The sequence below is a fragment of the Carassius auratus genome, chromosome 30 (assembly GCF_003368295.1).
Source record: "Carassius auratus strain Wakin chromosome 30, ASM336829v1, whole genome shotgun sequence".
Lineage (NCBI taxonomy): Eukaryota > Metazoa > Chordata > Actinopteri > Cypriniformes > Cyprinidae > Carassius > Carassius auratus.
Genome location: NC_039272.1, coordinates 23792780 through 23819995, shown reverse-complemented (window position 1 = coordinate 23819995; position 27216 = coordinate 23792780). Strand labels below are relative to the sequence as shown.

At 38.1% G+C, this 27216-nt stretch overlaps 1 protein-coding gene across 5 annotated transcripts in view; it reads left to right on the top strand.

The window, feature by feature from the left end:
- Positions 1-27216, top strand: part of LOC113049730 (ABR activator of RhoGEF and GTPase) — a 176853-nt gene that overhangs the window by 89334 nt on the left and 60303 nt on the right. For 4 of the 5 annotated variants that reach the window (XM_026212330.1, XM_026212331.1, XM_026212332.1 and 1 more), the window contains 9 exons: positions 1093-1200; positions 3745-3805; positions 13164-13216; positions 13942-14082; positions 16122-16243; positions 16999-17167; positions 19151-19273; positions 19486-19561; positions 20102-20206. In XM_026212330.1, coding sequence (XP_026068115.1) covers positions 1093-1200; positions 3745-3805; positions 13164-13216; positions 13942-14082; positions 16122-16243; positions 16999-17167; positions 19151-19273; positions 19486-19561; positions 20102-20206 — 958 coding nt within the window. Of the gene's footprint in view, positions 1-1092; positions 1201-3744; positions 3806-4043; positions 4255-13163; positions 13217-13941; positions 14083-16121; positions 16244-16998; positions 17168-19150; positions 19274-19485; positions 19562-20101; positions 20207-27216 lie in introns of those variants that run through there. The other variant, XM_026212334.1, reaches the window with a different exon arrangement.

Below are 27216 nucleotides of genomic sequence, written 5' to 3'. Positions count from 1 at the left end.
TTTCTTATGATACTAGGGGTAGGAATTTTAATATTTGTCCATGTAAGTTTAAAAGTTTGATGGGGAAAAACTATGTTTTGCATACAGTGTTAGTAAAGGGAATAGAATACTTTTTATTTATTTTATTTTTTTTAAATAATGTTTGGTTAGGAGATATTGTTTTTTATTTCTTCTGGACTTCTGTACATAGTCTATGTCCTTTATATTAACAGTGAAGACTGCAATGGAAATAAGCCAATGGCTTTATTGTTTTTTTATTTTCTACAGTTTTATTTTTTTTTAAGTGTATTTGTACCTGGTTATTTTCTACAGTTTGTAAACTTGTCAGATACATTTAAAAATAATAATAATGATAATTAAAAAAAAGCCTTGATAAGAGAGCTATGGAACAGTATTGAAAATGACAAGTTTTACAAGATTTTACAGGCAGGCTTAATACTCATTATACTGATATAAGCTCACAGCCATCTGGATTTGAAACACAGTTACATTTTGGCTAGTTAACATCGAAACATTTCTATTTTAGATCATCCTGACTTTGGGGCAAAACTTGCTGGGAGTTTTAACAAATTATTATTATTATTTATTTATTTATTGCTCAATTACTTTTGACGATGCTAGTGCTGAAGAAATGACACACCTTGTGTTTTAATTTCAGGCCCCAGGATGGTTGTGCTTCACTCTGTATGGGCTCCATAACAGTTCTTCATGCTCCTCTCACTGCTATTACAGCAAATGATCTGTAGTGGTGTGATGAAGTCTGCTTTAAACTCCCCATCTCAGTCTTTCATTCTCCAGAGCTCTCAGCAGAAACTCTGTTGTCTGTATCTCATGTCTTATCCTGAGGATGAACTCGCTACAGCAGAAAGTGTCCACTGTGAACACACTTTGATGAATTTTCTAAAAGGGCCTACAGATGAAATTAATGTTTCAGCATTGCCATTTTTCAGTCTTTTTCATCCTTATGTATCCTGCTTCTAGTTCTTCCAATCTTTTCCTCCTCTTCTCTGGTTTTCTCGTACCTCCACCTTTCTCTTTCTGTCTGTGTAATTGTACTGCATTTAACACAGATTTTTGCTGCTTGTTTCTTAGGCCAGTCAGCTCGGTGTGTACAAAGCCTTTGTGGACAACTATAAAATGGCAGTGGAGACGGCAGAAAAATGCAGCCAGGCCAACAGCCAGTTTCAGAAGATCTCTGAGGTGAGCTCATCTGCCTCCTACCACCCGCCACTATAGGCCTGATCATTACTGTCTGCATTACACCCTTCACTAATGAGGAGCTAATGTTTGAAATGGTCCAGATTAACTGTTGTTTAGTCACTGATTAGTATTACATTTTCCCCAATGTAAATGAAAATCTGTGTCTAAAATTTTGAATATAGATATAAAATGATGGAACAAATAGATGATAGATTACTTTTAAATATGAAACTGAATCTGCCATTTGTTCAGAATTTGTTCAAAATGGCTAAACAATTAAACATGTGACTGTCTTTAAGAATGTGTTTCCTCAACTGATTCGTTCAAACCATACCTTAAATTTAGAGGTCATTTTTATTAATTTACAAATTTGGCATTAAGAAATCATGTTTTTGAATGTTGACTTTTTAAAAAGAATGAATTCATTCATACATTCTATAATAAACCCTGATTAAAGGTTCGGAAACATTATTTTTTTAACAGCATCAAGCTCTTCAAAACATTCAGATATCCATTATACACACAATATTAGTGGTGTTTGTTTCGCTATTACTATTTCTCATACTTATTTGAACAACCCCCCCAACTTTAACTATTAAAATGCTCACATTGTGTCCTGCATCTGCGTCATTTTTTGATGCCTCAGACTTGTTTGGCAGATGATTAAATGGATAAAAATCTTACATTGGAACCATCCAGCCATATCTAAACCTCCCCGATATATCATGGGAGGTGGACCCTTTTGACCTTGTAACACCCTAGCAACCACATAGCAATTTGCTAAAGCTTCTCAGGACATCCGCATAGCAACATTATTGTAAGGCATTTACATCACTTAAAGGGTTTGTTCGCCCAAAAATGAAAATTATGTCATTAATAACTCACCCATATGCTGTTCCAAACATGTAAGACCTCCTTTTATCTTCGGAACCGAGAGCTCTCAGTGCCTCCATTGAAGCTGTGTGTACGGTATACTGTCCATGTCCAGAAAGGTAAGAAAAACATCATCAAAGTAGTCCATGTGACATCAGAGGGTCCGTTGGAATTTTTTGAAGCATCGAAAATACATTTTGGTCCACAAATAGCAAAAACGACGACTTTATTCAGCATTGTCTTCTCTTCCGTGTCTGTTGTGAGAGATAGTTAAAATCAAAGCAGTCTGGATATCCGGTTCGCGAACGAATCATTCAGTTGACCAAATCGAACTGAATCATTTTAAACGGTTCGCATCTCTAATACGCATTAATCCACAAATAACTTGTTAACTTTTTTTAAATGTGGCTGACACTCCCTCTGAGTTCAAACAAACCAATATCCCGGAGTAATGCATGCACTCAAACAGTACACCGACTGAACTGCTGTGAAGATGAACACCGAGCCGAGTCAGATAACAAACAATAGACTGACTCGTTCACGAGTGAAGAACCGGTTGCATCGGAGTTTGGATCACCAGTAGTTCTTTCGGACAGTTAGATTCAATAAACCGGTTGAAGAAAATGGTTCACCGGTTCTTTTGCACTCGACATAATGGCGTCATTTGCAATGATTTCCCTTGATTCAAGCCTTCGGTTTACCCGCGCTCATAAGACTAGCACAGAATCAGTTCAGTTCAGACGCTCTGTGTGTCGGTCTGCTTCACGCTGAATCACACATGCGCAGTATCATCAGCTCCTCGGTTCACGAATCGGACGCGTCTGACAGAAACGGTTCTTGACTCGTCAACGAGTCAATGTTTTGTTCGTTATCTGGCTCGGCTCGGTGTTCATCTTCAGTTCCCTCTTCACAGCAGTTCAGTCAATGTAGTGTTTGAGTACATGAACTCCGGGATATTGGTTTGTTTGAACTTAGAGGGAGTGTCAGCCACATTAAAAAAGTTAACAGCTTAAGTCATTTGTGGATTAATGCGTATTAGAGATGCGAACCGTTTAAAACTATTTAGTTCGATTTGGTGAACTGAATGAATCATTCGTGAACCGGATATCCAGACTGCTTTGATTTGAACTATCTCTCACAACAGACACGGAAGAGAAGACAATGCTGAATAAAGTCATAGTTTTTGCTATTTTCTGGACCAAAATGTATTTTCGATGCTTCAAAAAATTCCAACGGACCCTCTGATGTCACATGGACTACTTTGATGATGTTTTTCTTACCTTTCTGGACATGGACAGTATACCGTACACACAGCTTCAATGGAGGCACTGAGAGCTCTCGGACTAAATCTAAAATATCTTAAACTGTGTTCCGAAGATAAAATGAGGTCTTACATGTTTGGAACAGGATAAGGGTGAGTTATTAATGACATAATTGTCATTTTTGGGCGAACTAACCCTTTAATGTAGATCTCGTTATAATCATCAGCTTGGTGCATTTGCTCATACACACACACATACATACACAAGAAGCCTTCTCCATCACATTTCTCTTCATTATTCCATACAGGAAGTATTTGTCACATTCTGCTGCCCGAGCCAGGCATGAGCTCTGTATGTGTGTGTGCTTCTGTCTGTGTATATTTCTAGTGTGCATCTTCTCTGTCGACAGAATCTGAAAGTTAAAGGTCCTAAAGAATCCAAGGACTGCCCCACATCCGCCACCATGGAGGGTAAGAGCGTATCTATTGATCAGTGATGTGTGTGACATGCATGAACGATCTGCATTTACAGTGCAGTAAAATGTGTGTTGATTGATGGTTCATTGAGAGACTGGATGCTTCTGTTTGAATGAGTGAACTGCGAGCAGTGTCTCTTTAAGAATGAGTTCAGCTCTACATCTTTCCTACTTGTGTATGCAGCATCCACAACTCAATTGTGTGTGAGTGTGAGGAAGAGTGCGCGCTTGCTCATTCTGAGTGGTTTGGAGAGCAAGAGTCTCTCTCTCTCTCTCTCTCTCTCTCTCTCTCGCTCTCTCTCTGTCTTGGTGGTGTTTGTGAGGGACGGATAAAAGGGGGTGCAAAAATGAGGATGAAGTAGCGAGAGAGCAGTCTGCAGGATCACTGGAAGTTTGTCATGGAGGTTCTGCTGGTTCTCCGGTTGTGTTGTAACTGCACCTATGGTAACTATAACCGCATTTTAAGGCTTTGATAGTCATGATAACTTTCCATTTGTGATTGTTATGCAGATTGGTTTAAGAAATTATTTTCAGTCTGTGGTTTTGAACCATTCTAGAGCTTAGTTCTGCTGGTAAACACGTTTGATCTAATTTCAGTGTCTGTAATTATGCATGTCTGATATTTCAATGCAGTTGTAAGACCTTAAGCATCATGGCACTTATAAAACAGATCATTCTGATTCTGGCTTCTAATTGGTCATTACCGAATTCCAGCCGTGCTAAATATGCAATATAGTAACAGCACTTTTACTTGGATCCTGTGCACCATATATGGTCAGTTATAAATCTTAGATGATATTTCAGCGACTAAATCATCAGACTGAGGATGTTGTGATATATAAGCTTAAAATAATGTCTTAGGAAAAATGTATGTTTTAAATTGTTCATGTGTTGTTCCTGATAATGCCCTTTAGCCATGACTGTATTTATCATTTCTTTTCTCATAATGTATTGCTTAAGTATGTACAAGACAGAGCTCTGGCAAAGTGTTTGATGGATAGGAATGTGTAAAATCTAATGTAAATATTTAAATGGGTTTGAAACCAAGCTGGTACAGAGTAAAATTTAACTTCCAAATGAACAACTGGAACTGTTTGTCCTGTTCTAATTGGTCAATGGATGTTTATGTCAGAATGTGCTCAGATGGGTCACATCCCAAAAATAATTTGCACATCTATTTACAACAGGGTATTGTAAAGATAAACAGCATTAAAATTAAAATTTTATCCTATATCTTTTGGTCTTGACAGACACGCATCAATGAAGTCTGCATGTTCAAACTCTACAAAACAACACAAGATGAAAATAAAAATGTGACTCAAACTAAGAACACATTCACTTTTTTGAATGGAAAGTCTGCACCATCCAAAATGTGTTTTTGTGGTGTATTGAATTACTAAAATTCAACAGCCATTTAGACCAAAATGGCCTTATTTCCAGTTTGGCCTCATTTTATTAATTTACCATTGTATTAAGGATATGCTAAATTGTTCTATAGATTTTGTTGATTTTGAAAGCATTTTTTGTATACAGTTAGTATGATAAACAAGTATGGTTTTGATTACCAATATAAAAACTTGATAGGTAGCACTGTAGTGACTGATAGAAGACTGCAGTCTGACTGTCAGCATGCTGTTTTATGGACATGCATTCATGTGTATGCATTTGCTCCTTTGAAGTTCCTCTTTCCACCCCAAGGTGACTGGAGGATTATCTCCCACAATGCACCAGATGATAGACAGATGATAGATAATAGACAGATAAAGGTACACTTCAAAATGCACAACTGGCATAGACAGGAAAGAGGAATAACAATATAGAAAGATTGTAACAAGCACTGAAGAATTGATCAGTAATCTCCTGTGCACTTTCTCCCTTATAATTTTTAGCTACCAAATTATAGCCAATCAGATGTAATCAACCCCCTAAAGAGTGGAGCCAAGTCTGTGTCAGAGTGTAAACAAGGGATGAAATGGAGCAAATGAAACCCTTGAAAATGTGAGAAATGTGACACTAGATGAATGCACACTGTTGTATTTCGAAAGATTTGTGGCATACAAAATAACACATCAACAAAAATTGTTGTTTTGTTTTCGCTTTGCTTTGTATTTGGTTTATCTTATTTTATAGTTTTATTTTTTAAGAATTGTTTTGAGACATAGAGAATGTTTTGGAGAATGCACCAAGTTTGCAATCCTTCTAATTAATAAAATATCATGGCCTTAATAGACAGTTAAAGATTGTTACACAGTTTTCCCCTGTGGTTAGCTAGTAAGAGTCTAGCAGTAGAGTATTGGCTCATTTCCACTGAGCGGTAAGGTTCAGTACATTACAGTACGGTACGCAGTTATTTCCGCTTCCTCTGTCAGAAGTTGTGAATGGTGCCAAAATAGCGAACTGTACTGTAGCATTTTTGGTACCCTTCTGTTGGGGTACCTAGCACAGCAAAAGTGTAACGTTTTTGCTGTACTTTGGATCAAATAAATGCAGGCTTGGTGTAAAAAACATTATACATCTTAACGGTTCAAAATTTTTTGACTGGTAGTTTATATATAATATATTTAATACACCAATTTTTACCAGTTTGTGAAGATGTTTCTTAACCAAACATGATAACTGCTCCCTCTGTGTCAGTGGCAGTGCAAACACAGATTTGAATGATCCGATAAGACTTTGTCAAAGGTTTAATAGACTCTGTTTGTTGTTTTCATTTAGAAATGAGATTGTGTGGGTTTCTGAATTGAGATCGCGATCTTTTAACGATTAACCGTGCAGCTCTTATTCATATGAATGTAATATTTACTGTGCTACTTTATCTGTATCTGATTTAGAACTAGCAGAAATCTGTGAGAAATATAAAGACCCAAAGACAAAAGAACTTATAAAAATGCATTATTATAGAAGCAATAGCCACGTGGGCAACGCTGTGTCATATGCCATAGCTGTGCACAAGATTTTTGAGTCTCAGCTCCAGAATTATTTGTTCATTAATGACGTCATCAGCGACTAGTCGACTTTGACTCGACTTTCATCACATAATTCGACCCCAAGTCCAATTATTAAGTTTGTTTATGCTTTACATGCCTCTAATGTCTTCTGCCACTGAGCGAAACCTGCTTTGTCCAATCATATCTCAGAGTACAGTATGTCCCAACCAATACCAGATCTCAGTTCTTCTCTTTCAGACCCTAGCTGATGTGACAGAATTCCTCAAGCATAAGAACTGACTAATATTTGTCTTATGTGAGCATGATTCAGGCAGTGTCGGCCCACTGCAATTTTTGCAATATTTGTTTTCCTCTTCCAAAGCTAGTTAGACTCATAAAAGTGACATTTAGATGAATTCATCTCCCAATGATACTAAACTCACTCAACTCAGTGTGGGTGGATTGAGAAAAAATGGAAAGGGTTCAACAGTTGAGATCTGACTCAAAAGCTCACCTAAAAGTGTTTTCAGATGCATATGAATTTAAATCCATTCTGCTTGTTTATACTTTAAACAGTGTATTTTAATGCATATAATACTGTAAGTGAGAATTATTGTCATTGCTGCCTTTATGGAAAGTCCTTGTAATATGTATATAAGTGTGTGATCCATCTATTAAAGACAGAGATTGAAAGTGACCAAATTTGATGATTAATCACACAATGCTGTCCCATTTGACCTTGACAACTCCCAGTACAAAGACACAAATACAAAAACATAGTACAGATGTCTACAGTACCTACTGTAATCACTCCATAACCCGCTACTCTATTTCTCTCATATTCTCTCATATTACTCTGGTCTTTTTTTTACTCTCAGTCCAGCAGGATGAATGTATGGGAAATCAGTAGTTATATTGATCGAGAGGGGCTTATTCTGAGACTGACTGTGTGAAGGGCATCTTGAACTTAAATTAGTATGCATGTGTCTGTGCTGAGATGTGCTTCAAGGTTGTGATTGGATGTCACAATCTAAAGCGGCTGTCCTGGGCTGCATCTCTCAAAAGCATTGTTAGTCTGAGTAGCTCATAGAGAGCACTGGTGCCAGTGCTTTTGGGAAATGAAGACCTGATTGGTTCCCTTCCAGATCCAATCAGCTGGGATTGGTTAGGATTTGTGAGGTAGAATGAGCTAAAGTCCACTGACTAGGGACTAGAATAGAAACTGCATAGCACCAATGCAATTAAAACACTTACAGTAACCATTCATTTAGTAAAACTCTTATCACAACCCTTGCACCCACTTAACAAGACTGTAGCAACCACAACACTGTAGCATCTGCCTAACAAGCACCAGGACAACAACCCTGAACAGCATATCCCATAGTAACCACTAGGGCTGGACAATATATCGAACGATATGATCATGCACATCTCGTCAGTAAAGTCGGTTACGTGATTAGCGGTAAATCCCCATCACCTGCTTTCCAATGGAGCTGCAGTTAAAACACAGAGCCGTATTTCACTGACAAGTGATTTACTTGTGATTTACTATATCACAGAACCAGCTTTACTGGCGAGATGCACATAATAAACGCATGTGATTTATCATGCAGCCCTACTATCAACACTGTAACAACCACAAAGAACACCCTAGCAACTATCTAGTGACCAAACAGAACACCATAACTCAGAGCAAAGACCTAGCAATGCCCTAGCAACCGACTAGCACGATGTAGCAACCACAAAGAACACCCTAGCAACTACCTAGTGACCAAACAGAACACCATAACTCAGAGCAAAGACCTAGCAATGCCCTAGCAACCGACTAGCACGATGTAGCAACCACAAAACACACCCTAGCAACTACCTAGTGACCAAACAGAACACCATAACCCAGAGCAAAGACCTAGCAATGCCCTAGCAACCGACTAGCACGATGTAGCAACCACAAAGACCCCCCAGCAACTACCTAGTGACCAAAGAGAACACCATAACCCAGAGCAAAGACCTAGCAATGCCCTAGCAACCGACTAGCACGATGTAGTAACCACAAAGAACACCCTAGCAACTACCTAGTGACCAAAGAGAACACCATAACCCAGAGCAAAGACCTAGCAATGCCCTAGCAACCGACTAGCACGATGTAGCAACCACAAAGAACACCCTAGCAACTACCTAGTGACCAAAGAGAACACCATAACCCAGAGCAAAGACCTAGCAATGCCCTAGCAACCGACTAGCACGATGTAGCAACCACAAAGAACACCCTAGCAACTACCTAGTGACCAAACAGAACACCATAACTCATAGCAAAGACCTAGCAATGCCCCAGCAATCGACTAGCACGATGTAACAACCACAAAGAACACCCTAGCAACTACCTAGTGACCAAACAGAACACCATAACCCAGAGCAAAGACCTAGCAATGCCCTAGCAACCGACTAGCACGATGTAGCAACCACAAAGAACACCCTAGCAACTACCTAGTGACCAAACAGAACACCATAACTTAGAGCAAAGACCTAGCAATGCCCTAGCAACCGACTAGCACGATGTAGCAACCACAAAGAACACCCTAGCAACTACCTAGTGACCAAACAGAACACCATAACTTAGAGCAAAGACCTAGCAATGCCCTAGCAACCGACTAGCACGATGTAGCAACCACAAAGAACACCCTAGCAACTACCTAGTGACCAAACAGAACACCATAACTCATAGCAAAGACCTAGCAATGCCCTAGCAACCGACTAGCACGATGTAACAACCACAAAGAACACCCTTAGCAACTACATAGTGATCAAACAGAACACCATAACTCATAGCAAAGACCTAGCAATGCCCTAGCAACCAACTAGCACGATGTAGCAACCACAAAGAACCCCCAGCAACTACCTAGTGACCAAACAGAACACCATAACTCATAGCAACTGACATAGCAACTGACCAACCAACAACACCATAGTGACCACAAAGAACTTCTTAGCAACTTCCTAGCGCCCATCCTTAACACTGTATGCCATAGCAACCACCTAGCAGTGTTCTAGCAAGCACAAATAACATACTAACATATTTCTAAAAACCACCAAGGAAAACGCAAAACGCTTGCACTCAGTCAGAAGATGTAAGAACCGCAGCACCATTCCAACCATCCCAACATTGTGCTGACATGTTTTGCACAGACAAGCAAAATTACACATATTTTGCACCAAATCCAATATAGAAAATGCTGATAAAGCCATTTGAAGGCTAGTGCAAATGAACAATGGCATGAGAGAGACAAGACTGATTACTGCTTTTATATCTTAATTGATAAATGATGCTTTACTAGTTTAGCTCACTTCTCTGTTCTGCTCCTCAAACATTTCTTTCTACTCTCTCTCTCTACTGTAATCCATCAGCCTTGCAGAGGCTTGTGGGAAATATGCCCTGTCAGAGAGCTCTGCTCCGTTGTGATGTGATACTGTAATTAGTTGCATTGAGCGTGAGTAAAAAGGGACTGCTGGGAATCATTGTCCATTAGAGTGAAAGACAGCAGGATCACCATAGGACCTGTCGTAACCCTGTCAGACAATGAAGATGTGAACGTGCAGAATTCTCCCACTAGTACTGTCAAAGAAATGAGAGACAAAGCTCTTTCCTGATCATTGCTCACAAGACTGTGCATGTCAGTGCACTTTTGGAAATTGTGTGTAGCAGTGCTCCTTGTGTGTACCTGGTACTTCTTGAAAGACAGTAGTCTAACCTTGATAAGTGGCAAGCAGAAGCAGAATCACTTTTGGAATTATTTTTTAAAGATGACTTTAAAAGAGCTTGTGCATTTATATGTTTGAACGCAGAATGTTATCATCTGTTGGTGTGAACTCTTATTTAAACAGGTGTTTAAAATCGTACTTCTACTACACTGTTGAATTTTGTTCCTTGTTTCAGTGGATAATCCTGCAGAAATGCTGCTCGATTGGGAGATACAGCTTCAGTTCAGGATGAATAACATTCACCATTTTAACTATTAAACCGATAGCTCACCCAAAAATGACAACTCTGTCTGTGGGAAAAAAATACTATACATTCTTTAAAATATCTTCTTTTGTGTTCAACACAAGAAAGAAATTCACACAGGTTTAGAATAACTTTTCGTAAATAATTAAATATTTTTTGGGCGAACTGTCTCTTTAAATAAAATCTAGATGTTAGCTCAATTTAGCAAAACCTCCCTTGGTAGAAATAATGACTAATGATAATGTTTCAAGAACTTGCAAAGCAAGGTTGTCGCTCTTTCTTCTAATTAATAATACAGCCATATTTATTTACAAAGATAATGTTGCATTTAGGGCTGCACGATAAATCGAAATGAAATCGTAATCGCAAATATGAACCTCCAAGTATGCCCCACAAAAGAAACACAGGACATCCCTGCAGCGGTTGCTGAATAAACAGAAGATATAAATGCTTTCATTGATTCAATATGACTAATAAACACACGACTACAGCAATATATGGTTTATCTGAGTTCTTCTTACTAGTCTCATTATGATAAAATATATAAATAATGCAGTGCTAATCGCATAGTAAGAATACTATGAAATATGTTGCGTGCCTTATTCTGTGTAGAAGCCACATCATCTCGCAGAAAGGTTTATTTCAAACACTGGGCTGGCGTTATGAAGTGAGTAAAAACAAGTTATTTTCACGTGAAAACATTTAGCCTGCCCTGGACCAGGTCCGTTTCCCAGCACAATTTGTCACAGTGACAGAGCTTGATCTACTGTATGTTAAATTTGCTTTATGAAACCAAATAATTTGACATTGAGTCAGACTAACCGAAATAAGCCTGGCTTACTTGGTAAACTTGTTTTATGAAACAGGCCTGTGAGGCGTTAGAAGTCAGAAGACACTTAATTTATGATTTGTTCTAGGGATGCAGAAATACTATTGGACCAATATTGCAATCAGCCAATAATGGCTTTAAATTTAAATATCGGCATTGGCCTGATATAAAAAATTATGCCTATATGCCTTGCCGATAAGAGGAATACATTAACTCACAAGTGCTCAGGGTGTGCTAGCGATAAAATCAAGTCAGCAGTGTGGCTCATTTTTGAAGCGCAGTTTTGCCTAAATGATGATTAGATTCACTGTTTTGGATAGCCACATTTAAACTGAGAATGCATGTACAGAATGTGTTCGGGTGTGTGATAGAGTCAACAGTAATAGCACATGCAGTGGCAGCCTCCCCCGGGTCCTATTGCCCATTCAGTAAGGAGTTTTAATTCTGTTGGGGGCACTGTTGGCCTACTTCTAATAAAATGAAATGAGCATAAATGGCTGCCCACTGCTCCGGCTGTGTGTTCACAGTGTGTGTGTGTTCACCGCTGTGTGTGTGCACTTAGGATGGGTTAAATGCAGAGCATGAATTCTGAGTATGGGTCACCATACTTGACTGTATGTCACATCACTTTCACTGAGGTTACCACTGCATCTTTATGAAAATAAACTAATTAATAAAATGCAGCAATTGAATATAATTTATTTATAGTTATTTTCAAATCTTCAATGTACTGTCAATATAATTTTTTTGTTTATTTAATTCTAACAAATAAGTTATTTTTAAAACTAACCAAAATTAAAAATAATTTGCTTATAATTTCTGTGAATATCGATCATATTGCATCGAATCACATTGTGTTGAATGTAATCAAATCGAAATCAGATTGACTGCATCGTAATAATCGCATCGCATTGCATTGCATCGCATCGCATTGCATTGCATCGCATCGCATTGGTAGCTGTTTCATATGTATCTTTAATGTATCATATTGTTGGCTCTGCATTGAGATTCGGAGATGGAGATGCACATCCCTGCTGTTTAATAGTTTACCTATAGCGGCTAATGAATTGGAAGTCTTGCACATTTAAATAAAATAGCTTATTTCTGCATTGCAAAATGAGTTGGATAAATGGAACAGAATAGCAGAAGCTTGGACGAGAGTACATGGTATGAGGTATTCATATCCCACTGCAGTGTTCAGAATCACAGATGTGGCTAGAGGGAGGGCATGATACTGTGAGCTGACAGATATGCGTTTCCTTCTCTCTCGATCTGTCAGCTTATTCAGAGTGTGTGGATTTACAGAGAGTAGAACTAAAGACATAAACTGAGTCTCCTCTCAATTTGTCCTGGATGCTCATGTTTGTGAAGAGATGATGCTATTATCTGTAGTGACTGGCTGCTCAGTCAGCTGTGTAATAGAGTTTGGGGAAGGGTGTTTCTTCATTTTTTTTTTTCTCTTTGGGTTTGTTTGGAGCATTTGTATGATTGGAAGTATAAGTGTTTTTTTAGTTGAGATCTTATAAATCTTACTGTATAAAAGGATATTTCATGACTTATGACTCTATAAATAATTCTTTAATGTTTGTTTTTGCAGCTCTCCTCTACAAGCCTATTGACCGCGTGACTCGCAGCACTCTAGTCTTGCATGTGAGTTTCTCTCTTTAAAAATGTATACGTCTATTGATTGCATGTCGTCAGGTTTAAACTGTAAGGTCACCTTTACTAAGACAAATTCACAGGCTATTGTGTTTAGTTAATCAATTCAATAGAGATTTGGCTCTGTCAATAATAAAACACTTGATTTGTTAACTTGAAAGATTGTCTTTGCATGTTAATTATTTGATTATTTTCTATGATGACATTTTGGCCTTGTACAGATGTTGACCTGTAATCCATAATTAAGTGTGATCTATGCCATAAAGAGGCACTCCAACTATCAAACTCTACTGTGTAAAGATCATCATATGCTATAAAATACCAGTAACAACATGTCAAAACCACTTTTCTTCATGGATCTTAAGGATATTAAAAATCCAGATATATATCATTAAAACTGGTAAAACCTGCATGAGAGGAATCTTAAAAAAAAAAAAAATCAAACATATTCAAATAGAAATCACTTATTTGTAATTGTAGTAGTGTTTTACAATATTGCTGTTTTTAATGCATTGTACTCTGACATATATTTCAAACACATTTAGCCTTAGTGAGCATAAGAAATTTTTTTTTTTATAAACTGTAGTGTAGGTTTATCTTATTTCTTTTTATTTATTAATAGTTAGATTGTAACTTAAAGAATAAACATACTGTAAATCTCAGTACTGTTATCTTTTCTTTTTTTTATTTTTTTTTTATTTTGTTACTTTTTTCAGGACTTGTTGAAACACACTCCTAAGGATCACCCAGACTTCCCTCTGCTTCAGGATGCTCTGAGAATATCCCAGAACTTCCTGTCCAGCATCAATGAAGAGATCGACCCGCGCAGGACTGCCGTGACCACACCGAAGGGAGAGGTGTGTGACTCTGTGTGTCTCTACTAAGAGAAAGATGATACAATATACTGAATTTTACAAAAGCTGTTCTCTGCTGTGTATGCAAAATTATAGAATGAGGCATTTCTAAGACAGTTGAGGTGTCAATACTTTTATAAGAGTGTTTTCACACCTACTTTATTAATAGCTTTTAAATTTGGCACCTGGTATGTGTACTTAGTTTCAGTTTGTGGCTTTTATGTTGCATTCGTTCCCACTGCACCAGATGCACTTTTACCTACAGGAAACCATCAGTCCAAGACCACCTCCGTTGAGTCTCAATTTATTAAAAGAATCACTTTTTCTTTTCTGTTACCTGACTATTGAATTAATCAAATAAACAATCAAATGATTAATCACTAATGAGCTGCAATCATTCAGGGGTGCATTTTGTGCTTTATCAATAGTGTCATGAACTCACATACGACTGTGTGATGTAATTCAAAACCTGAAACAACAGATGCTACCCTCTCCTCATTCTCCTGCATTGTTGGGCATGTTTTCAACATGACAATGACTGTATACAGTACATTCTCCCAAACGTAACACTCTTGGGCACCTTTGGGGGGATTCTGTAGAGATGAGTTGAGCAACACTCATCATTTAAGACCAGGGCATTTAAGGAGGTTCTTCTCCAGGAGTTAAACAGGACAGATGTGAGAATTTTTCATGAACTTGTACATTTTGTGCCAAGAAGGATCAGAGCAATGTATTTAAAATAATGGAGGACACACGAAATACTAGAATATTATATATTTGTTGAATTAAATCTAGGGTGTACTCATTTTCGCAAGCCTTAATTTAAACAAAACTGGTTAATTTACTTATGTTACAGATATCAATTACATATATTTCTCTTCTTTTATGAAGTATATGATTATTACCTATCAGTTTTTCCATCGTTTAATTAATTGTATTAGGGATCGTAACGTAAATATATCTTTTGTATTTGTTTATGGGAAAAAAAGATATAGATTGAATGACAACACACGTGCTGCAAATACTCACAACAAATCCAAATAACAACCAAGTCAAAACACAAAACCAAACAAAGAAATTCTTTATTTGGTTGTGTTGTGAGCATTTGCAGCGCGTTCCTTTTATTTGTTTGCATTGTTAGTAGGGCTCGGACGATAAATCGATGCAGAATCGATACGTGGACCGCGATTCCTCTGGAATCGATCCTGAGCTTAGATTTTAACAGCAGATGGCACTCTAATCGAGTTTTTATCCGCACACTCAAATGCTCATGAAGAAGAGTGCTAAAGAGTGCTTGTGCGTTCGGCTGAGTCATGTAATTTCACTTCATCTTAGAATGCTTTTATGATACAAGATTAATGTACAGTAAACACAGCCCACTGTGAAAACCTTTGTAATTCGCTTCAATTTTATGAATGATTATTTTAGGTTCAAGTGTCTGTAATGTTTTGGAAACGAGCAGAGTATGGGTGTTTCTAAAGCATGCAGTGCCATCTGCTGTTTAAAACTAATCTCAGAATCGATTCAAGAAAGAATCACGATGCATTCGGAAAATCTCAGAATCGATGCTGAATCATTTCTCGATTTGCGATGCATCGATTTATTTTTCCAGCCCTAGTTGTTATCATTTTCAGTACCTGCTGTCAATCTGATGAAGATGTTTTCTTGATTTGCTGGCGTTTTGCTCAGCCACCATAAGATTTGTAAGCATTGTAAACCACCTGCTTTGAGTGTTAGCCACATTATTGGCACAACGTTATTTATTCAACGTTATTCCCAACCTCTATCTATGACTGTTTGATGAGCTCATGAGCTCCACATGGGAGTATGAGTGGATCAACTGTATTTATCTGTTAACATAATCTCACTTTTCTTCATCGCAATTATTTCAAATAAATATTTGATGTTTGAGTGTCACCACTGTTTATGATCAAGCTGTAGAGTGTCAGTGAGGAATGACCTTTGTCATCCCTCATGTTCTGTGTGCTTCTGCTCTGATGAGTCCACAGGAAGTAACGCTGGGTGTTTCGTGTCTCTGGCAGGTTCGTCAGCTGGTGAAGGATGGCTTCCTGGTGGAGGTGTCGGAGGGGACGCGTAAACTCCGTCATGTCTTCCTCTTCACAGACCTTTTGCTCTGTGCCAAGATGAAAAAGACCGCAGTTGGGTATGAACATGGACACTCACACACAAACTCACATTCTCTCTAAAGGCCGCTGTGTGTTTGGTGCCAGTAGATGAAGGGTTTTGATTTACAAAGGCGCGATCTCATTTGTCACTCTGTTGTTGGTGCGGTTACAGTGCCAGAGACACCATAATATTGATTGACAGCTGCTGTTATCCTGATGCAGCTCTGTGTTTCTGTAACTAAAGCTTTCCCAGAAGAATAACACGCATAATGTTCATATTAAACACCAGTTTTCTTAATTTACCACACGTAATCTACTCTGGGACATTCAATTCTGGATTTTATCCTCACCACTGACAGAGACTGTGAAGTATTCAGCATCTTCATCAGACTGAATTAGGCAGAAGATGTTTTCAATTGGTTGTTATACATGATGATGAGCAGATTATATTTTGCTGCAAAGCCATGCTGGGCATCATAATCTTTTCATAATAAGAGCGCATTATCAAGAATTTTGACAGCGGAAACACTTTCTGATCCCTGAAGCGTGTGTGCGAATGTTTGTTTACACTCTAAACAATAGAAAGTGCTTAGATTAATTAGTTACATCAGTCTCCACATAGGCATTTCCTGTCAGAACAGGAAGAGAAAGACATCACGAGGCATGTGTTTATGTGTATGTAAATTATACACAATGCACTCAAGTGATATACTCAATATATAAATATACTATGGTTGCCAATTTTAAATATGCTCCTATTTGACATTTAAACATTGCTTGATCTGTTTTTCAGGAGACATCAGCAGTATGAATGTAAATGGTACATCCCTCTGGCTGATCTGAGCTTCCAGACTCTGGATGACACGGATTCTCTCCCTCACGTCCAGACGCTCCCTGAACATGAGATCGAGGAGATGAAGATCAAGATCTCCTCCATCAAGAGTGATATCCAGAAAGAGAAGGTACAGTTTCTCTTACAGAAATATATATATATATATATATATATATATATATATATATATATATATATATATATATATATATATAATGTATAACTTTATATTTTAAATAAATTAACTAAATTAAATAAATTAAATGTACATTTTATGTATCAAAGAATCCTGAAAAAGTATCACAGGTCCCCCAAAAAATATTAAGCAGCACAGCTGTTTCCAACGCTGGTTAAAAATCAGCATATTAGAATGATTTCTGAAGGATCATGTGACACTAAAGACTGGAGTAATGATGCTAATAATTCAGCTTTGCTTCACATTAATAAATAATATTTTTCAAATAATATATTCAAATAGAAAACTATTTTTAAATTGAAATAATATTTCACAAAGTAACTTTGTGTGTGTGTGTGTGTGTGTGTGTTTATGATCAAATAGATCAGCAGATAGCAGCCTTAATGAGAATGGAATAACCATTCTTAAGTATCCTAATGAAGCTTTCAGACAGCAGGGTTTTTTTTCTTAGTATAAAGATCATTTAAAAAATCTAAAGAGCCTCTTTCTACTGCAAAGAACTATGAGGTTCTCTAAATTATCAGTCTTTATTAATCTCAAGTAATGCCAGACTCTGAAGCATTGTTTTGTAGACCTTTGTTTGTAATAAGGGAGAAAGTGTATTTTGTGGTTTGTTTACTGATGTTTGGCATTGCTGAAGCAGGTCACAGTATCTCAGACCGCCCACTTTCATTGTTCAGCTGAGGTCAGCACAGGACAGCGAGGCAGCAAGGAAAGGTGACACCCCAGCTCTCAGCTTCGGTAATGTGGGTGACTTCGCTGTGAGAGTGGCTTTGTTTATTCTGGCTGACATGTTCCCCTCTGAAAGCATTCGCTCCTGGGATTGTCAGGGTGTCTCTTCTGGGAGTTTCTTCTGCTCAGAGCCACAGTCATGTAGCCCATTCCATTGTGTCACGTTATTATATAACATTGACACACACACTATCGGACTGAGCAGGGGGGCTCTGGAGTCTTTAATTAGCAGTGGGGGCCTGATAACATCATTTCCAGGAAAGCTCATACACACAATGAGAGGAGGACAGCGTAAACTCTCACAGACACACAAACATTAAGACACCGTTTACGTTCAATTCTTCACAAACAAACATTTTGTACTGTTTTAGAATCATGGTTTTCACAAAAATATGAGGTAGTCGATAATAATAAGCAATGCTTCTTCATCATCAAATCAGCATATTAGAATGATTTCTGAAGGATCATGTGACACTGAAACACTGGCATAATGATGCTGAAAAGTCAGCGATGACATCACACAAATAAATTATATATATTTTTAATTCTATATCACAATTTGATTGTTTTAAAATATTATTTTAACTTTTACTACTTTTTTTTTTAAATCAAATATATGCAACATTGGCATGCATAAGTGATTACATACACACACACACACACATATATATGTCATTTTGTCACCCTTGGCTTTTCCATTTCATTTTGGCCTAGTTTTTGTTAAATAAATTATGACACTGTGTGATATGGCATGTGTTGTTGTTCATCTGAGGTTTTACTTTCCCAATTCTAAGACTTGCCAAGGACCAGATGAATTTTTTATTATGTCCTGATATGGAAAACCGTGGAATATAAATATTTTCAGACTTTTGAACACTGTTGTACGTTGGTGTAGAAATCACTTCAATTTGCAATTTTGCTCTGTGGAGCTCTCGGTTTCTTCATTAACTCCGTACTGAGAGTAATAAGAGAGAATGAGAAGGAAAGAGAGGGCTAATGAGAGCAGGAAGTTGCTCTGATTGAAATGCAGATTACTGATTACAGTCATGCTGGCTGCTGTGTGTGTGCGTGTGTGTGTGTGTGTGTTAGTATCTGAGAAACACATGCTGACAGATGTCTCAGGCATATTTTGCCTGTAAGCACATTTTTAAAGCTCTAATATCAGATTGATTTGTGTGTGAACAGAAAGCACAGAAGGCTCAGAGTCGTAATGTGGATCGTCTCAGGAAGAAGATGAATGAGCAGGAGTCGTGTCTGCTTTTACACTCTCCCACCATCCCATTCCGCATCCACAACAAACACGGCAAGGTACCGCACAAGCATCTGATTTACTGCACTATTCTGTGTGGGAGGCTAGTGTGGTGTTTATTTGACATGATCTCTCAGATATCTTGCTAGACTGGATGTAACATTAAATATTTTGCAGTTAAATGAAATGTTTCTCCTGTTTATAGCACTCCAGTAGAGGGAGCTATTGTTTTTGTTGAGCTCACTTTCTCTCTCTCTCTCTCTCTCTCCAGAGCTACCTGTTCCTGCTGTCCTCAGATTATGAGAGGTCAGAATGGAGGGAGAGCATTCAGAAACTGCAGAAGAAAGGTAAGATGACTTGTTCTATTAAAACATCAGTTTATTATCCATTACAATATCACATCACCAGTACAAAATGACACTATCCTTCATTCCTGATTTGGCCCCGCTACCTCTCCTGCACTGCTCTCCAAGGTCCACTAGGGGGCCTCAGCAAACTTAACAAAAGGGCAGCAAAATGGTTTTATTGATTTTATATATATATATATATATATATATATATATATATATATATATATATATATATATATATATATATATATATATATATATATATAAAAAGTTATATTCAGTATGTATGTCCTAATATTGTAGTAAACTTTCACTATTTATTTATTTAGCTTTAATATATTTTATTTCTGTTTTAGTGTTAACTGAGTTTGTTTATTTCCATTTAGTTATTTTGATTATTCATGTGGTTTTTCACATAATGTTTATATTTTATTTTTTTTGTTGCAGCTTTATTTACATGGTTTTAATGGTTTTAATTAGTGATTAAAACCTTGATGTGTAGAGCTCACTGTGTGTGTGTGTGTGTGTGTGTTTCAGACCCGCAGACCTGTGTGTTGAGTTCAGTAGAGCTACAAGTGTTGACCGGCTCCTGCTTCAAACTCCGAACTGTCCACAACATCCCTGTCACCAGCAACAAAGATGGTAAGAGACAAACAGCTCTCTGCTCTTTGATTCAGTGCTTCGCAGCTTCAACTATAGATGGAGGGATCAAATGCAAATACTGAATAAGAACTTACAGTAGAGGAGAGTAGGGTAAAATGTGTCTGTGATATCAATTTTCAGTTGTTCAGATGTCCAGAAAGTTACATTTAGAAGAACTGCAGTAAAACAGTACTGATTATACCTTGTTTCTTTCCCTTCAATTTCCAGATAAATTCCTTTGTACTCAGTACTCAGTACTCACTACCGCAGTTTCTTTGTTCCTCAATTTCTCTTTCCATCACAGGGAAATCCAAATCTATTTTTCAGAAATATAGTTTAGAATGTGGTTTTACTCCACTGATAACCCGTGCCATGTAGATGCTGCTTTTATTTACTTCTGGCCAGAGCAGCGTTTCAGTACTTGGCTGTTTATTTTCGTGAGGACCCTGACATGTTTGAATTTGGATGACATTAAAGCCATCTGTCCATCACCTCCCACATGCAACCCCAGTCAGCAGAGCTGGAGTCGGTCACTATCAAAAGGGCAACACTCCCATAAGTGCTGCTGCTGTACACATAATGCACACCTCTCCTGGTGAATTATGGGGGACTGCTGATAGGTTCAGAACTATTATTGCATTTAGGGCTGTGACGGTGGCAGATTTTTACCACGGCTGTGGACCAACAACCACCAGAGACGTGGTGTTGATATAAATCTAAATAAATGTATATAAAAACTGTATATAAATAAATATATTAGTGGTGTCAAAATTAGCGTGTTAACACAGTCTTCTTTAACACATTCAAAATATTTAACGCAGTTAACGCAGGCGCGGGGCTAGGGTTGGCCACCCCACTCACAACTGCTGCTCATGTCACTTTTCTCTTGATAAGAAGTGAATTTATTCAGTCGCAGAACCATACAGGTTTAGGTAAAAATAACACATTAACTAATGTAGGTAAGAATAAATTACATAAATGATCTTTTCTGCTGAAAAAAGCTGTGTCAGATCCTGCCGTTCTTCTGAAGTAAATTCCTCATAACAGAACTTCTTTTGAAAACAATAAAAATTGGACAAATCTTTATTTATTTATTTTTTTTAAATCTATTTTTGTATCTAGATAAGCGTGTTTGCACGCAGGTGTATGCATATAATGAGCTCAGATATGGGAAAGACTGTACCTCACTTTAGTTTCATGCGGATTACATAATCAGAGAATATTCGTTTTCGATTTGAATTTGTTCATTTAAAATTAGACACTTCAAACTCCCATATGGGAAAGACTGTTGATGGTTGACTGTTGACGGTTGATGATGGCGGTCTTCCTGGCGTCGTCAACTGGTTGTAGTTCGTCAGAGAGGCCAGATAAAATATTCATTGTAATCAGTGATGCTACACTGGATGCAGCACGACACAACATGACAAATCCCCAACAGTAAACTGCCTCGTCCAATTTATGAATTACTGACACAGAGTAGACTGTTGCGACGCAGTGGTGTTTTATCTGTTGAAGACACAGTTCAATGTTCTACCGCCAAGCAAGAATCTCGTTAACTCCTCATCTGCACGCTCCTCATCTGCAAATTGTGAATTACCATAGACTTATAGTCTAAATAAAACAATTAGCAACTATTACAGTTATTACACTTGTATACAAAACCTCGTATTATGCTTGCTAATAGAGTGCGCGACGTCACGCGCACTAGCGCTGGTGGGAACCGACCGCGGTGATGTGGTTGTCACGGTATCCGTCACAGCCCTAATGGCTAAATGCCTTTTACACCGCGGGTACCTTTTCATTGTACCAGAACTAATTGTGGAAATACCCTCATTTTGGCATTTTCGAACCGCCAGAACTGAATTTTAGTACCAGACTGCCTTTTTCGAGATCCAAATTTGCTCCTATTTCGGAGCAGGTTCTAACCAGCACAGCTGGTACCATCTGTGATGTAAGTAGACATTGATTGGCCAGATGCATTCGAAAACGGCCTCACTTGCCATAATTTAATATGCCGTGTAAACATACTGTAAACATTGTGTCGGCTTATTTTGCGAGTATGATGAACAGCGATAAATGGACGGATGCTGAAGTGCCGGCACTTGTAGCAAATGTAGCACTGCCAGTTATCGTTGGAGATCCCTAGTCCTCCTTTCCGTTCATCAATCTCTTTATGTATAAAAACCATTGAGCGAGCTTTGCTGCCTCTTTAACCTGATCCTGCATGAGAGCAACCAACGGGGACACAATCACAATTCCCCAGTTTCAAAACAGTTTCTCGCTAACAATCGCTTAGCGTCTATGTCATGGCTCTCAGCCCGCCCTTTGTTCCTTGATAGGCTGGCGGTTTTGAGGCCGGAGGAAAACTAGGAGATAGTTCTCTATGTCAGACTGAGTACAGAAGCAAAATGGAATTGAGCAGAAGTACGAAGTCTGACATAGTCAGGCTAAAGAATATCACCAAAAAATGAAAATTCAACATAGATGTAGATGTAGTTTGTTCATTGGAACAGTTTTGAAGAAATTCAGCATTACATCACATGCTCAGACTTTTGCTACACGAAGCTACATGAAGCCGTTGTTAACTGACAAGCTGAGCAAATCCAAGCTGATAATGAATGTGGATTTGTGCAGCTTGTCAGTTAACAGCTGCTCTATGTGAAATCACACACCTGATGGAATTTACCGCTGATTAGAGAACCGGCTTTACTGACAAGATGTGCATTAATCATCGCCCGATGTATATCGTGCACCCTTACATCACAATAAACCACAAGCAATCCATAGTCCACCAATTAACATCTTGTGAAGTGAAAATCAATGTGTTTCTAATACATCCATCCATTTTTTAATCTTTAAAACAGTCTTCTATCCACAGTATTGCTTCCTCCACTGAGAAATTCATAGCATCTGAATCAGGAGAGAAATATGCACAGATCTAGCACTGTTTACAATCGAAAACAGTCCACAGCTCTAAACACATTTGTCAGTGGATTTTAAAGCAAGAGGACAACAGGTGATGGGTTTTTTACACTGGAGGAAAATGATTACTTGTGGGTTACTTGTGGATTATTGTGATGTTTTTATCAGCTGTTTGGACTCTCAATCTGGAGTATCCATTCACTGCAGAGTGAGCAAGTTATGTAATGCAAAATGTCTTTAGATCTGTTCCGACAAACAAACATTTTTCAACAACGTAATAATCAAGCAGTTGATTACTAGTCACACTAAAAATGTATTCATTATTTATTTTTGTTAGCATTGTTCTGACCAAACTGCAGCTTAAAATAATACATTTGTCAATAAATAACTGGATGTGAAATATTGATTTGAGATGAGAATGCTGTACTCTAGAGAGCAGTGTAGTAAACATACTTTAATTGTATGTACTGGTGCCAATATTATTTAAAATAGTTAAATATTATGTAATATAATTATTGTAACTTGATTTGCGGAAGCACAAATCACAGTGGATTTGAAGCATCATTTGAGTTCATATATAAATATCAGTTTTTGGAGTATGTATAAAGAGTGCTGCTGGCAGGTCGTATCTGGCCCAGGGTTCTTGAGTTTGACTTTTGGTGTAAGTAATAGTTGTGTTTACTGTGTCTTGTGCGTGACACACATAGAAAGACCCCCTCTGATCTTGTACTGAACCCCGCAACATCCCTCCTGCTACGAAATTTAAGATTCCGCAAATGAGGTAAAATGAGGAGCAGCTGGTGGAGGAATGTAACCCCTGCCACATACCCTCACATACACCCCCCATGAACCCCATATACACACTCACAAATACCCTCTTTCCTCTGGACACCAGCAGTTGAGCTGACAAATCAGGGCTGTGAGGAGCGTTTGTCTTCATTATGACAGAAACAGTCTGACATTGAGAGCTCTCAGATGGAGGGGAACAGTAATTAAATGATGGTCGGCTGCTGTTTTGTGCTCATTGGTGAAGTGAGCCCCTTCACGTGACTCACATCAGGGTTTAATCATCAAGCGCCGCTTTGACCTCCACATGAAAAGCATTGCAAATAGTGTTGGGGAAGGTTGATGTTGCAAGAAGAAGTGGAAATGCTTAAACATGTTTGAACTTAAAACAGAAAAAAGTCCTGGCAATTGCTTTGATACATCAGAAAAAGAGCGGTTGAACGTGGGTTCACGAAACGTTAGTGTTTCAAGGTGCTGTTGGTGAATTTAAATTAGTTTAAGAACTGAGGAACCAACAATAATATGAAGTATGTGGCTTTCATGTTTTAAACAGTTCTTTTTGCTTTGTACTTCAAGGACAAAATTCTGAATTTCAAGAACTAAATCTTTTAATTCATTAGCTGAATTAGCTAACCACATAGGAAGCTGGAATTAATTGCATTTTTGGCTAAAACCTATAAAACTTTCAAACTTCAAACAAAGTTTAGTTAATCTATCAAAGTTTGTCTTGACGAACTTTATTTTATTTTATTTATTTTATTTCACTTTAATTTAATCACTTAATTCAGAATATTTAAAAGTTGAATGTTAATTCCACAACCTGCTTTTTACCTCAGTAAAGTTAGATTTTAAATCAAGAATGAACTTGGAATATAAAATTACATTCAAATTCAGGATATTGTTTCAATTCAAGAACTGAAATTCAAATTCAACAATTGATTTGGAATATAAAAGGCTTATGAATTCATTCCAGATATCCTTCTTGTACTCCTAAAAGACATCATAAAAAAGGCCAAAATGTGCATAACGTCACTTTATTGGGACCTATTATACACCTTATGCAAAGTGACGCCAGGTGTGCAAGTGTTTTCCGCTAGTTTCAGCCTGATGCAGTTATAGTTTTCATGTCTTGCACCATGTTGTTTAAATAGCAAATGCACCCATTTGTGTGGCAATGGGCATGCTGGTCTGAACAACAAGCGAACACTCTGCTAATTACACACTCAGGGATGCGCAGCAGCACACACACATTCCAAATATTGAAAAATTAAAGGATTACAATGCAAAAGATTTATATTTTGTAGGCTACATAAATATAAAAATGTCATAATGGATAGGCACTGCATGTATTCATAATTAGACTACCTAATTCCTCGCGCACAAGCAGTTTCCTCTCTGAAGAAAAATTCAGTCTTTGTGCTCGCAAATTCTGCCATGTAAATAGCGAATCCGCCATGGCGTGAGCACAACTGTCTCCTAAAGGGAACGGGAGAAGAGACTCTGATTAGTTTATTGCACATTATGCCCAAAACACTCCCAGTACTCAGTAAGAGAATGGGACCACAATTTTAGACTATGCGCCAGGCGCGCCAACCATTTTTCCATCATTAAACTAGTAAAAGTGGATTCGGACACACCCTAAGTGCACCTGCGACCTGCGCTATAGATCATGCGCTTAAAACGTTAAAATAGGGCCCATTGACTTAAATGCATTGAGCAGCGTTGAATCATATATGGAAGGGCCTTAAAGGTGCTAGTTTATTCAAAGTGCTTCTGGACTGTGTGATGAGATGACATTTGATTCTTACTTTTGGACTGGATTATGATCACATGTCCACAAATACGCACAGGTTTGTGATTTTTTTTTTTTACTCTCTCACTTGTTGTTCTGATGAGGCAGTTTAGGTTCAAAGAGCATCTCGGCTAGATTACTTTCTGCTAAATAAACGCAGAGAAAGGGAGACTGCAACTTGAGCACTGCCACCCACTGGTTCTAATATTGATAAAATAAGCCACTCTGTGTGTGCTTGAGGGTCAAGGCCACCCTGAAGTCATTCCTGGTTCTGTAGGCCCAGAGACCCCTCACATGCAGCAGGTTTCCTGTCTGGACGAGAGCCTTTAAGTCCAGAAGACTTGGTTCCCTTTAAAGAAAATGAGCTGCTGCTCCCGCCTCCCTTTTAAGATGAGTGCGGAGCTCAGTGTTGCCAAGTCTGTGGTTTTCCCGTGGGTTGAAGTGACCCCAATAATGTGATATTTAGCCCCTAAAATGCTAATTTTACCTGGGGATTCCCACCAAAAATGCGTATTTTACCCCACCGGAATGCGGGTGGTTTGTTGTGATAACCTGGGAACCCTGGTTGAGCTTCAAGAGCTCATGCTCGCAAGCATAACATTGTTATGGTTTAACTGGTGGTGACCATGTTACTGACCTCACATTCCTCCAAATGCAATTTTTTACTTCCACATTCCTATTCACGATCATTCTAGTAGCACATGTAGGCAATGGTAGACAATGGTAGCTTTAGCAACATTAGCCTTACAGAGAGCCAAGAAGCTATTTTGGAAAACAAAATATTATGCTTGATGTTTACTTTGTCTGGGGTCTGGACGTTTGCGCATGAAGCATTGATATCGAACTGACCCTCGTTTGTGAGGCAGTCGATTCCGGTGTTAGCACAAAGTAAATGACAGTTCCTTTGAAAATGAAAGTTAACCACCGTGTCCTCAGCGGTCTATGGAGGCTGCTATGTTCACTGGTGCATCCCAACACATGACACTTTTAATGACTCTTTGGCACAGCAGCGACAGCAAGAGAACAGTAATGACGGACCACAGCTTCTCCCTCAGGGCTGTGTATAAGCTAATAGGACAGAGAGAGTCACAAATGGGCAGGACTTTCACCGACTATGTCGTCTTAGTAGTGAGAAACATGGAACTGCTAGTGTGGAGAGACTGTTTATGAATTATTGGAATATAAAACAATGAGTGGGTGGGTTTTTACCATTATAGGCTGGTTGTTTTCACACACTGTGCCACACAACTGTGTTAATCAGATAAAATAAAATTAATTAAATTAAAGTGATTTTTGCATTCTATGGCACCTTTAAGGCAGCGGTAGACTTTCATTTATGTTACACTGTTTTCATTTGCTCTGACATCTGCATTTTTTCCACCAGCACTAATTTACAGAATTCTTCATTAGTGTTTCCAGAGCAGACCAGCCAAAATACAGGCTGTGACACTTGGTTTAATCTGAGCTGTATGTAATATTTAGTGCAACTTGAGTAAAACTTGACATTTAT